The sequence below is a fragment of the Saimiri boliviensis genome, chromosome 13, assembly GCF_048565385.1.
Source record: "Saimiri boliviensis isolate mSaiBol1 chromosome 13, mSaiBol1.pri, whole genome shotgun sequence".
Classification (NCBI taxonomy): Eukaryota; Metazoa; Chordata; class Mammalia; order Primates; family Cebidae; genus Saimiri; species Saimiri boliviensis.
The window spans coordinates 98,184,131-98,197,212 of NC_133461.1; the positions used below are offsets into that span (position 1 = coordinate 98,184,131).

The following is a 13,082-nucleotide window of genomic DNA, read 5'->3' on the forward strand; positions in this document are numbered from 1 at the left end:
CTTTCCAGGACTTTGGCATTTTATGGGAGGTAGGGAGTCCTGGGCATGTCGACTGGCAGTCACTGCTTGGGTGGCATTGCTTCAGTCACCTTGGAAGCAACGCACCAGCCCCACACAGCAGTCACCAACTCATGCCCTTTTCCATCAGGCCCTGAGGAATATACCTTCATGCTCTTCTCTGTCCTAAGCACTCAGGCTCCCCGCAACCCTTTCTTGAGGGACCCCGGTAGCACTTACTCCTGCGGCCTCATCAGTCATGCCCTCTCCCTTAAGAGAAGCTCCAACTATCACCTTTCCTAACAAGCACTGTCCTATTTGCCCACCCCTGCCTGTGCCAGCACCCACTTGTGTCTCCCTTAGAGCCCTTGCCAGTGGCCCACAGGTCCAGCCTATGAGCTCTGGGGTTGGGCAGACCTGGCTTTGACCCTGGCTCTGGCACTTTTCAGCTCTGCACTTGGCCAGATGACTCCCTTCCATAGGACCTGCTCTTGCCATTTCTACCTGACAGCCTTTCACCCTTGTGGGATAAACTGCACCTGGACTCACGTTCAGGGCAACCATCCTTCTCTGCTGTCAGTCCTCACGGATCAAAGGGAGCTGTAGAGCGTCACTGCTAGGTTCAGGGATAGACACGAGACCAAAGCCAGACAAAGCCTGTGACTTTTAATAGCTGGAAATCCCTACTTCCATGGAGATTGACAAACTGGTCAAATACAAACCTAAGGCTGTTGGGGTCAACTTTGTCACAAGGAAAGAGTCTTTTTAAAATAAAAAGAGTGTAGCAAAAAAAAAAAAAAAAAAAAAAAAAAAAAAAAAAAACAGTCAAGAGACAGATTCCTAGTGACACTGAGCACCTGGATCCAGCCACACCTGAAGTTATCCCTGGAGTTTACAGTTTTGTAAACCTGTAAGTTCCCCCTCACACACTTTTTTGGCTTAAGCTGATTTGACTTTTTTGTCACATGCCACTAACAGTCTTGACTAAAGAAATGTTTAACTGGCAGACTTAATGACAGAATTAAATGAAATGCATGGCTTTCCCAGGAATAAGGTGGAACTCAATGACCACTTTTGTCAACTCTCACTGAACCTACCTTCTCATAGATCTGTTACATTTCCATATACTATAGTTCCATAGCAGTAGAATACTACGTTTTCCCTTTCCCCACAGCTTCGATCAAATCTTCCTTGGTAAAATCTTCACCCTCCCCGACTTTCTTGACCACAGCTCTGTGTCCCTCATAAATCTCTATGTTTCACATCCGTTTTCCCCTCACACCAGTCCTGGGCTGAGACAGGCTGGATTTAACAGTGCGAGACTTCAGGATGTGGCGGGGGTGATGTCGTCTTTGTGTTATGTGCTGATAACCCAGGGCCATCAGGATCAACTAAACCAAATCAAACTGATGACTTTCCCAACAGGCTTCAAATAAATCCCTGCCCTGAAAGATACCAGGTGCTCAGAAAAGTCTACACTGCCATCTAGTGGATGTCTGCAACATCGTCAGCCCTTTGCTGAGAATTCCCTTGGGACCACCCCAGACTCTGAAAGCAACTGACCCTCACTGTGTAAGGGACAAACCCCAAGACAAGGGAATGCATGGCGAAGCTGAGAGTCCCGTCCCACAGAGTGGCATGTACTCTTTTCTATGAGACTGGGTTCCTGCCCAGCCTCTGGGCCCTGCACTTCCCATCCCAGGAGTTAGAACCGGCAGCCTTCCTTTCTCTGCTCCTCTTGGCTGTCCACAGGTGTGACCAAGCCAAGGGTTTCCATGGAGAAGGGCTGACATTGTGTGCACGCATGCAAGTGTGTGTGTGTACACATGTGCACACATGTGCATGTGTGTGCTTTATTGCCCGTCTTCCCAAAGGAAAAGATAAATTGTGATATTTGCAAACAAGACAGCCATCAAAGCCTCCAGTGAAAACCGCTTCCAGAAAGAGAAGAGTCTGCCCCCTACACTGGAGGCCCCCACATGCTGCCGCTCTCCAGAGCCTGTGGGTCCACTCGGCTGAGCTGCCTGCATCAGGCCTGACCAAGGCAGCACTGAGGGGAAGGAAGAACCCCTTGCGGCCCCTCCCTGCCACCCTGCACAGAAGGGACCAGAAGTCAGCCTTGTTGTGTGTGCTTGCTCACATCCCGGCCATGACCCTTGTACCCATTTGTGACCTGAGTCCTGTCTAGGTTGACGCCAGCACCTCTCCTGCTAAAACGCAGCAGAAAAGAGGACAGTCTCCACCATCAACACGTTGAGGCTCCATCCGGCCCAGGAGTCAAGAAATAGAGGCAGAGACCAGAAGACCAGATCAGCTCCCCCAAAACACACTCCAGCAGCTGAAAGCAGCAGCAGACCCATCTCCCACTTCTGTGACACTTTCCCAGGCTTCCCGGACCCCTACAGCAAGGAAAGCTTCCAGAGCAGGACGGTACTAATCACTGCCCAGCAAAATAGTTATTTCCAGTTCCTAAAATGCTTTGTTCCTCTTTTATACAACCTTGGGCCAAAGAAGAACGTGTCTCACACGGCAATAACAAAGCCGTCAGGACGCACTGACCTCTGCCTGTGTCGGCGACTTGGGACACACAAGCTTCTTTTATGTTAAACAGACAGGCCTGTCTAAGCTCTGTCCTGGTACCACCCAGCTTCTCTCCAGCCCAGAAGCCATCTGAAGGCCCAGACGCGCCGCACCTCAAGAAAGGACTCCCCATACCACCCCTTCTTCCACTTCCCTGCCAGCTTCAAAGCACACACCAGCTGGTCTCCTCCAGGCTTGGGGGCCCAGGTCTCAGGACCCCGAGGGCTGCAGGGGCAGCCAAGGAGCTCCCAGAGCAGGGGAGCAGAAAGAGGCCTGGGCAGACTGGCCTCAGCCATCACCGAAGTTTCCAGTCTGTGGCGCTCCCACTGGCCCCCAGGCTCTTCCTCAAGTCCAGTCTAAGGAAGGCACAGCTTTATGACAACAGCCTTCTGCTGCCACCAGACCCAACCCAGAAGGCTCTGCACACAGCTTCAAGTCACCCAGAGGAGCAAGCCTGAAGGAACATCAAGACCCTCAGCCCTCCCCCTGCTTTTAAGACGGCCCTGCTCACTTACATCCACAGCCTGCGGGAACTTGACTCTTGGCTCCGTCCAGGAGGTGATCTTCTGTCTGTAGTCGTTGCAGTCAGGAACTATCATGCAGCCAATGCTCCCCAACTCGGGGTAGAAAACTTCAAGGCCCCTACAAAGAGAGGAAGGAGGTTACCCCGTTGTCAAGGTTTTAGGGGAGCCTCGGGTTCCCAAGGTTTCGGTCTAGCACTACTGGGAATGTAAAGTGAAATGGGACTAAATCCTAAACCTGCCCCTAACTAGTTGTGTGATCCAAGAGTTACTTGACCACCTTGTGCCTCAGTTTCCTCATCTGTAAAATGAGGACACTCATAATACCTCCCTCAGGGGTCAGTGTGAGTAAAGTGGCAGTCAATGGTCAGAACAGAACCTGGCATGTGGTAAGTCATCAGAAAGTGTAATATTAATTCTCATCAGTGTTTACTTCCCTAGAAGAATATATATCCTTAGGTAAACTTAGTGTCTTTAAAGTAGGATTGAGTTTATAAAAACAATACCTATATGTTGCTTTTCGGTAACATTCTTATTACAGAAAGAAAGGCTTAGCAAGTCAGCACACCTTCCTTCAAGGGCAGAGACCTTCTCTCTCCCCTAAACAATCAAGAGTTCCCCATGCCTAAAATCCCCACCGTTAGTGAGTAATTGACTTCTTTAGGTGAAGCAATGATCATAGGCTAGGTTCTCTATCAAAATGCAAACATACCAGGGGGTAAAACATTGCCTCTCTGAGACTATCAGTATGAATGAACCAGTTCATCTATTTGCTCCCTGAGAAGGGCCCAAACAACACCAGGGATCTGAGAACGTGGCTCCCTGGAAGGGAAGAAAATGTGACGCAGAGCAAGGTAACAGAGTCTGCAGGGCAGGGCAGGCTGGGCCATGACTGTGCCACGTGGGCCTTTGGTGCATGCTTGTATTTGAAACTCAGAAACGTAAGCAAACATTTTCAAAAATACTTGTAAAAACTGTTTTACTTGCCCTTCTGTTACATTTATCTCCAAGACCCAAGGCCTCTGCTGGGTTAATGTGGGTTAAGACACCACTGAGAGAGAAGGGGTGTAGGTAGGGAGTGGGGGCTGCAGATTCTCAGCCTGTCCTAACAGCCTCGCATGGCTGAGCCGCTCCACAGCCCGCCCCTAGCCACCCACAGCTGTCCAGCGACTTGCTGGGGGTGACACCTAAGGGGACACTGGGAGGATGCAATTTGGAGAACAGAGCTGGAGGGAGAGCTTCCTGAGGCTGGGAGCTGGGAGTAGGCCAAGCACAGCTTCCTGGTGGGGAGCCCTGCATCCCGCCTCCCGCCTTCCACCTGTCACCCTTTCAGCGGCTCCTGAAGTCCAGCCTTGGGTAAAAGGCCGCTGAGCCCCCACCACCTGGCAGCCATGGACCAGGACACTTTCTTGGGCCAGGACCCCCAGTCCCTGGACTCAGGCACTGTGGTCTCAGATGGTGGAAGCGGGATGAGTCACAGGCTTGCTGAGCGAATTTGTTTCTTCTAACTCTTTGCACATTTACAGCAATTCTTGGTGGATGGCAAGGTTTTCGCAGCTCTTGGAGAAGTTTTAGGGAACCAGTTTTATCTTGATCGAAGCATCTTTTTTTTTTTTTTTTTTGAGATGGAGTCTCACTTTGTCACCTAGGCTGGAGTGCAGTGGCACGATCTTGGCTCACTACAACCTCTGTCTCCCAGGCTCAAGCGATTCTCCTGCCTCAGCCTACCGAGTAGCTGAGATTACAAGTGTGCATAAACACGCCCGAGTAATTTTTGTTTTTTTGGTAGAGACAGGGTTTTACCATGTTGGTCAGGCTGGTCTCGAACCCCTGACCTCATGATCCGCCCACCCATCTTAAGGACCATTTCGTTTGTTTCTGCTGCAACTCCTTGCTGCTGCAGCCAGCCAGATGCGAGGCAGAGAGGGAACCCTCCAAGGGCAGAGAGCCAGCCAGCCAACAGCGCAGAATGGGAAAAGTGAGGGACAAGGAGGAGGTAAACTGAGGGTAGAGGGCCACCCCCACCCCCACAACCCCTCTCCCCTTTTACCACAGTAGAATTGCTACAAATATCAAAAGAGTTAAACAAGCAAGATCAGTAAATCTATATTTGGTGAGGGGGATGTAGGCCACAGAGAATACCCCGAAGGACAGGGCCCATGCCAGGGACCCAGGGATTGGGTCGTGTCCCTGTCCCTCTCTTCACACCCATAGGCCACTACCAGGACAGCGTTTGAAGACTGAATATTGCCCCAACTAGGACGATGGGAAAGGGGCGTGTGCAGGCCTCTGCCCTGCTCAGCAGCTTTAGCAAAGGCTTGGAGAAGGAAACAAAGGCAAATTTATTTGATCCACAGACGGCACAGAGCTGATGACCACGAATTGTGATGCTCAGATCAACTCACAAGACAACCTGGACAAAGCTGAGGTGAGCTGAATCAAAAATTAAAGTCAGTGAGAAAATATACTTTAAAATTTGCATTCAAGGCCAGGTGCAGTGGCTCATGCCTAACATCTCAGCTCTTTGGGAGGCTGAGGTGGGAGGCTCCAGCATCGCTGGAGCCCAGGAATTTGAAACCAGCCTGGGCAACATAGTGAGACCCTGTTTCTACCAAAAATTAAAAATAATAATAATAATAACCAGGCATGGTGGTGCAAGTCTGTAGTCCCGGCAACTGGGGAGGCTGAGGTGGAAGGATCACCTGAGCCCAGGAGGTAGAGGCTGCAGTGAGCCATGATCGCACCATCACACTCCAGCCTGGGTGACAGATCGAGACCCTATCTTAAAGATAAACAACTTATATTCAAGACAAAAAACCTCAAAGGTACCACCTTCCTCTGTGCCCTTGCTGCTTGTGGTTTACCTGACATGCAATTCATTCTAATTTCCATCCCAAGAGTTTGGGGATCTCCTGATCTCCTGGACAAGACTCGGAGGCACCCTAGAAAGTGGAATAAAAAGATCAGGGGCCTTGTCCCTGGCTTTGCCATGAACTAAGACTACATAAAGGACTAGGGACAAAGGGCATGACTTTTACTGGGCCACTCTAATAGATCAGGGACCTCACCTACGTATGATTTCATTTCATGCAACTATACCTTGAAGCAGCTGTTATCACCATTCCTATCTCCAGACGAGTAACGGAGAAACTGTACATATTTGCAGCTGCTATGTATTGGAGTAATCGGTTGTATTCAACAGAGAACTGGTACAGTGGGTGTGTCTGTACATTCCTTCCTGTACCACACATCCTTCCTAGTGATCTGTTTCTCTCCTCTAGGCTTCAGTTTGAGCTAGGTGGTCATGCGAGTCTCTTTGTCACAGTAAGAATTGGATCAGAAGGGCCAGGCATGGTGGCTCAAGCCTGTAATCCTAGCACTTTGGAAGGCTGAGGTAAAATGATCACTTGAGCCCAGGAGTTAGAGGCCAGCCTGGGCAATGTAGTGAGACCCTATCTCTATAAAACATTTTGTAAAAATTAGCCAAGTGTGGTGATACGCATCTGTAGTCCCAGGTTTAGGAGGCTAGGATGACTGCTTGAGTCTGGGAGGTCAAGGCTGCAGCCAGCTGTGATCCTGTTACTGCATTCCAGCCTGGGTGACACAGGGTGACAGAGTGAGACCCTGTCTCTAAAAACATGGCTTCTCAGCTGTGCCCATAGGAAGGGCTTAGAATTTCAGCTGCCACTTAGTGAATGCTATGGTCTGAGTGTTGGTGTCTCCTCTAAATTTGGAATTTAATCCTCAATATGATGGTATCAAGAAGCAGGACCTGGAGGAGGTGATTAAGTCACCCTCATAAAAGGCACTCTCATGAAAGGGTTGAAGGGAGCTGACCTTCCCTTCCACCATGTGAAGACCCAGCAAGAAGGCGCCATCTTTGAAGAGAGCAAGCTCATAGCACACGCTGAATTAGCCAGCACCTCGATCCTGGCGCATCTCAGCCTCCAGAGTCGTGAGCCTTGGTGTGTGTACTTGGTCACATCCTGGCCATGACCCTTCCATCTCCACGCATTTGTGACCCGAGTCCTACCTAGGTTGACACCAGCACCTCCTAAAACACAGCATTTCTGTCGTTTACAAACGACCTAGTCTAAGGTATTTTGTTAGAGCAGCAGAGCAGACTAAGACAGTGAGGATGACAAAAAGCCGCATGGGATATGAAGCTCCCTTGAAGAGGGCCCCCCCCCCCCGTGAAAGTATGGGTCACCCCACTTGGAGAAAGAGCAAGTCAGGTGTGGTGACTCATGCCTGTAATCCCAGCACTTTGGGAGGCTGAGGTGGCAGCATTGCTTGAGCCCAAGAGTTTGAGACCAGCCTGAACAACGCAGCGAGACCCCAACTCTACAAAAGAAAGAAACTTAGCCAGGCGTGGTGGCATGCTCCTGTGGTCCCAGCTACTCACGAAGCTGAGGCAGGAGGATTGCTTGAGCCCAGGTGTTCAAGGCTGCAGTGAGCTATGATCAGGCCACTGCACTCCAGCCTAAGTGACAGAGCAAGACTCTGTCTCAAAAAGGAATTTATTTAAAGAGAAGAGTAGCCAAGGCCCCTGACAGGGATTGAAGGACTGAGGATGGCTGCCCAGGTTGCGGGGAGCTGGAGATGAAGGGACAGGGGCATCTGGGGGATCGTTTGCCAACGTCAGAGCCTGAGCTGAGTGGGGATCTTGAGGAGGGCTCAGTGCAGGAGGTCCTGCTGGGGTCCAATCTGTCTCCTCCAGGGTCAGATCTGTCCTTGACGCATTTTAATTTCATCATTACTCATGAGGATCTCTTTGGAACAAAAATCTTCAGTGGTAATAAAGACAAAGCTCCTCTTTTGCAATGATGGCTTGAAATCAAAAGATATCTTCCTGGTGTGCTACCTTAGGGTCGTAAGTCTGTTTCTCAAATTGGGGGCCTGCTGGCGTATTCTGGGAGTCCTGAAAATGGTCCCCCTTGACTCGAGTCTGGGAGCCCTGGACCCAGGGTGAGGGTTGTCAGCAGAAGCAGATGGGGAAAGAGCATCAGTGTGGAGTCAGACAAGCAGGCTCCATCTTGGCTCTGCCACTTTTAAGCTACGTAAGCACCGTGGGCAGGTTCCTTAATCTCTGGGGACTCTTCATCTGCAGAGTGGGGATGCTAACACAGACTTTGCACGTTCATTACTGACAGTGAAAGGAGTCAGGGAGTCCAGGCACTGGCAGAGAAATCTGGCATACAGAAATCTGGCATACACACCCGAGGCTCCCCATGTGTGCCCCCATGCATGGGTCACCAGGGCGCCAAGATGTGATCTTATTAGGGCAGAGCTTAGCGCATCCAGGGCCACAGGCTGGTCACCTCCAGTGACCCTACAGACATCCTCATTTTTCACAGTGTGGGAAACTCCAGGAACCACTGAGGTCCTCCTCAAGGGGCCATTATTGCATCCCGCGCCTGCTGTATCCTGGCCCAGCTGGCCTCCCCAGCTTATGGGGGCGTTGACCTTGCACTGCTCAGAGTGGAAAGCCTGCCAGCCCCTCAGCTTCCTCAGCAGAGCACCTAGAAAATTCGATCCCCTCTGTGAGAGGCAGCCATGTTTCTCTCCCTCCTCCCACATGAAAGTCACCCAGAACTGTTTAACAAGAATTTTTTTTTTTTTTTTTTTTTTTAAGCCAGAGTCTTTCTCAGTCGCCCAGGCTGGAGTGCAATGGGGTCATGGCTCACCGCAACCTCTGCCTCCTGGGTTCAAGCGATTCTCCTGCCTCAGCTTCCCAAGTAGCTGGGATTACAGGTACCTGCCACCATGCCCAGCTAATTTTTGTATTTTTAGTAGAGACGGGGTTTCACCATGTTGGCCTGGCTATTCTCAAACTCCTGACCACAAGATCTGCCCACCTCAGCCTTCCAAAGTGCTGGGATTACAGGTGAGAGCCACCACGCCTGGCTGTGTTTAACAAGATTTTTTAAAATGTACTAATGCGAGCAAAGTGTTACTTTTGTTTTGTTTTGTTTTGTTTTGAGGCAGGGTCTGGCTCTGTCGCCCAGGCTGGAGTGCAGTGGTCCAGTCATTGGCCTCCTGGGCTTAAGCAATCCTCCCACCTCAGCCTCTTGAGTAGCTGGGACTACAGGTATGCATCACCATGCTTGGCTAGTTTTTAAATTGTTTTGTAGAAATAGAGTCTATGTTGCCCAGGCTGGTTTCGAACTCCTGGGCTTAAGCAATCCAACCACCTTGGCCTCCCAAAGTGCTGGGATTACACACGTGCACCACTGCATCCAGCCAAAATGTTACTTTTTAACAAGAATTCCGCTACATAACTTTAAGAGAAGATGCATATTTATGGTTCTAAAAGTAATGTTGGTCAAAAAATTTTTAAATTAAAATAAAAAGAAAAACAAACATTTTCACAAACAGTAATGTTTGTGCAAATTCAAAGGTACAGAAGAGAGTAAGTCTAAATTCTTTTTCCTCCTCTCCCATCCCGCACATGGGCGCAGTGGGCGGCCCCCTCCCCAGTCACTAAACTGGCAGGGAGGATTGACATCAAAGTGGCCTGGGGAGGCCTCAGGAGGACCCACGAGTCCAGACAAATGAAGGCTTGCTTCTGTAACCAGGCAGAGTTGGCGAGGAGAGAGTGGATGCCAGGCCTTCCAGCTTACCCAGAGTAGAAGCAGCTAGTGCCCTTGAAAGGGAAGAAGCCAGCCTCGCCACCAGACTCCGTCCAGTGCCATGATCCCTAAAGGGCCCCCTGCCCAAACACTCCTGGGTCCCATCACTGAAAATAAACCTCTCACACAGAGACAGTCTAATCATATACCTTTTCATTAAAATGCCTCTTTGTTGGGGTTCTGGGGGGGGTGGCACATTCAGGCCATAGGGAGGGACGGTCTCTCCCTGGGTCCCAGCAGGGAGGTTGAGGCCAGCCCCCTGCCCCACCCCCGTGCCCCCGACCCTGGTTTGGAGGGCCCGAGCAGAGCCGACCACCCACACAGCTCTTCCGGCCCTGGGAAAGGTGCGTTCTGGGAGGCAGGAAGGAGCTGATTCTGAGTCCCTTTCTCGGTGCCATCCTCCATCAGGCTGGTCTCCAGACCTGACATCTGTTCTGTCTTCCCCATAAAAGTGGGCTCAGGAGATGGTGTTCCTTGGTTCTGGAAACACCCCTCCCCGAGATCTACCCGCCAGGTAGCCTCTGTGCCTCCCGCCTCCAAGCCTGCCCTGACTTACTGGCACAGGACAGTGTCCTCATCCAAGAGGGCCCTGTGGGCACACAAGTCATTCTTGTTCTCATCTCCAGTGAGCACCGCCACGACACCCAGTAACAGTGCTGCTGTGGCCAGCCTCATTGTCCAACCCGTGGGCACCTGGAACAGAAGGAGCGTTAGAGAGGCTGGATCCCCTGCTGGGGGGTGCCTGCCCACTACCTGTGCCCCCACCCCAGGGGCCCACTAGGCAGGATAGAGACCTCTGGTTAAGCACAGGGCGAAGGGCAGGCAGCTGCCAGGGCTCTGCAGCGAATCCGATCCACCACCCGGACGCGAGTACCTTGGGAGGACCCGGGCCTCCTCCAAGGTGGACTCGGTGTGCAGTCCTGGCTGAGGCCCCTCCCCTAGCGGGACACAGCTTTGTTGTCACTCTTGTACTGGCTGCCAGGGCAGAGAGCAGGCTGCAAAGTAGAAGTGCTTATATAAGCAGCTTCTTAGTGCAGCTCCTCGTCCAGCCCTTGCTCCTGGCCCGGGGATGGTCAGCTGGCCAAAGGCCAGCCTGCTCCATGGCTGTAAGGCAAGCCCTGGGAAGCTGGTGACCTCAGGCTCAGAGCTAGGGGTTGGGTTGGGCTGTGCCCCCTAGACCAGCTCTGCCCCTCCTCGCCCCCGTTCTTCCACTGTCTGTCTCCACCTCCTTCAAGCTTCCCCAAGGTAGAGGTAGTTGGACGCAGTGACCTTGTGTAGGAGGGACTGCTGCCCCAGGTTGGGGCAGGGGCACCCCAGGCCAGCTCTGAAGGGCCAGCTGAGGACAGAAGGTTGCGTCCAGCTGCACCTTGCAGCTGTGCTCAACTCAGCACTCCCAAAATAACTGTCTCTGGAGAAGGAGGTCTCGGGAGCTGCATGGGGCTCAGAAGGGGGTGGCCTTCCCCCACACAGCACCAGGAGGACGGGGAGCCAGAGACCATCGCCTGCCTTCCCTTGGGGAACAGCCCTGCCACCAGGTGCCTGTGGGATTCTGGTTAGAGCCTGAGTGGGCAGGGGGAAGAACAAAGGCGGCTTCCCACGGCCTTTCCAATAGCTCTGCTCTCTGCTCTCTGCTCTCTGCTCTCTGTTCCCTCAGAGGCGGGGGTGGGAGAAACATGCCATCAGCTCAGGACGCCTGGCTTCTGCTCTGAGCTCTCTCTGGATGCTGGGGAGGCCACTGTGTCTCCCTGGAACACATCACTTTTCCTTTTCACAAACAAGTAAAATGATTCCTGTCACCGTGGTGCCTCGCTAAGGAATATGAGATCATCGCTGTAAAGTGCATGCAGCTAGATCTTTAGAGAAACTATTTTCAGCAGAGTCTGCTTTCTGGCTCAATTCCTGCCTCCAGCATCCCAAAGTGGGGCAAAAAGCCCCCACTTTGGGGCTATGTATTAAACACATTTCTCAATCATTAGGTTCCCTGAAGTACAACCAGGACTCCACCTGCCCCCAACCAGAAAATGTATTCCCAAGATCTCCCGTACTGGACAGAGTCCGATAGCAGCCTTCTCAAAAGATCATTGTGAGAATGAGATCAATCAGGTCAAGCACTCAGGAAGGTGCCTGGCACATAGTAAATGCTCAATAATTTATGAATAGCCTAAGTATTCTCCCACAGATCCAACCATCCATTCATTCCTTTGCAATCCACTTCACCCATAGGCATGAAGAGCCTCCCACATGCCTGCCCCATGTTGGGCCCCAGGGTATGTGCTGAGCATGGCCTCAGTCTGCATACAGCTCACAGGACAGCCAGAGCCAAGGAGATGCTGTCAGAATGGTTGTCCGAGACCAAGGGACTCTCATCTTCCAAATGGCATTACTAGAGAAGCCTCAGCTTTCCTGGGTGTCAACTCTTTTAGCACAGTGATGGCGGCCTGGAGGCAGAGAGAGCCCACAGTGCAGGTTGCTGCTGTTGAGCCCACTTCCAGCCTTGGTTCTTCCTAAATCCACGTGCCAGGCACTTTTATCTCCAAATCCCCAAGCCAATTCTTGGAACTAGACGCTTATGGAGGAGGCTACGGCACAGTGACATTAGCTAAAACCTGATATTGGTCACCAGGAAGTGGCAGATCTGAGATTTGAACCAGGCGCTGGTTGAACCTGTTGAAACTGGGTTGACTCTATGCTTTTTGTTTTTTTGAGACAGGGTTTCACTCCCATCGCCCAGGCTGGAGTGCAATGGGGCGATGGAGGCTCCTGAAACCTCCACCTTCTGGGCTTCAAGGGATTCTCCTGCCACAGCATCCCAAGAAGCTGGGACTACAGGCACACCATGGCTCTGGCTAAATTTCGTATTTTTTGTAGGGACAGGGTCTTGCCGTGTTGCCCAGGCTTGTCTCAAACTCCTGGGCTCAAGTGATCCACCCACCTTGGCTTCCCAAAGTGCTAGGATTACAGGTTTGAGCTACCACACCCAGCCCAGAGTCCACACTCTTAACCACCTGGCTCCACTGCACCCTGTAGCTGCTCCATGGCCTCTCAGTCCCTGCACCTTTCCTTTGCTCTTAGGAGAAGGCTCCCAAAGTCCTCCACATGGCCCACAATGCCCTGTGAGATCCGGCTTTTCCTGTCTCTCTCTAGCTGACTTCCTGCTCCTCTCATATGTTACCTCTGGTGGGTTTCTCAAGTTCCTTTCTACCCCAGGACCATAATAGGCACTGACCCACTTCCCACCTTCATTGGGGGGTAGCTGAAATATCATTTCCTAAGAAACTTGCTCTGACCCCTAGGCTCCATCAGATTCCTGTTATAAGCAATCAGAGCACCTTATTGCTTTCTTCATTATTCT

At 51.6% G+C, this 13,082-nt stretch overlaps 1 protein-coding gene across 4 annotated transcripts in view; it reads right to left on the reverse strand.

Moving 5' to 3' along the window:
- Positions 1–13,082, reverse strand: part of PEBP4 (phosphatidylethanolamine binding protein 4) — a 288,994-nt gene that overhangs the window by 207,599 nt on the left and 68,313 nt on the right. For 2 of the 4 annotated variants that reach the window (XM_074384057.1, XM_074384056.1), the window contains 2 exons: positions 10,287–10,423; positions 3,093–3,219 (listed from right to left, as the gene is read on the reverse strand). In XM_074384057.1, coding sequence (XP_074240158.1) covers positions 3,093–3,219; positions 10,287–10,405 — 246 coding nt within the window. In that variant the 5' untranslated portion in view covers positions 10,406–10,423. Of the gene's footprint in view, positions 1–3,092; positions 3,220–10,286; positions 10,424–10,524; positions 10,995–13,082 lie in introns of those variants that run through there. The other 2 variants (XM_074384058.1, XM_003937168.4) reach the window with 2 other exon arrangements.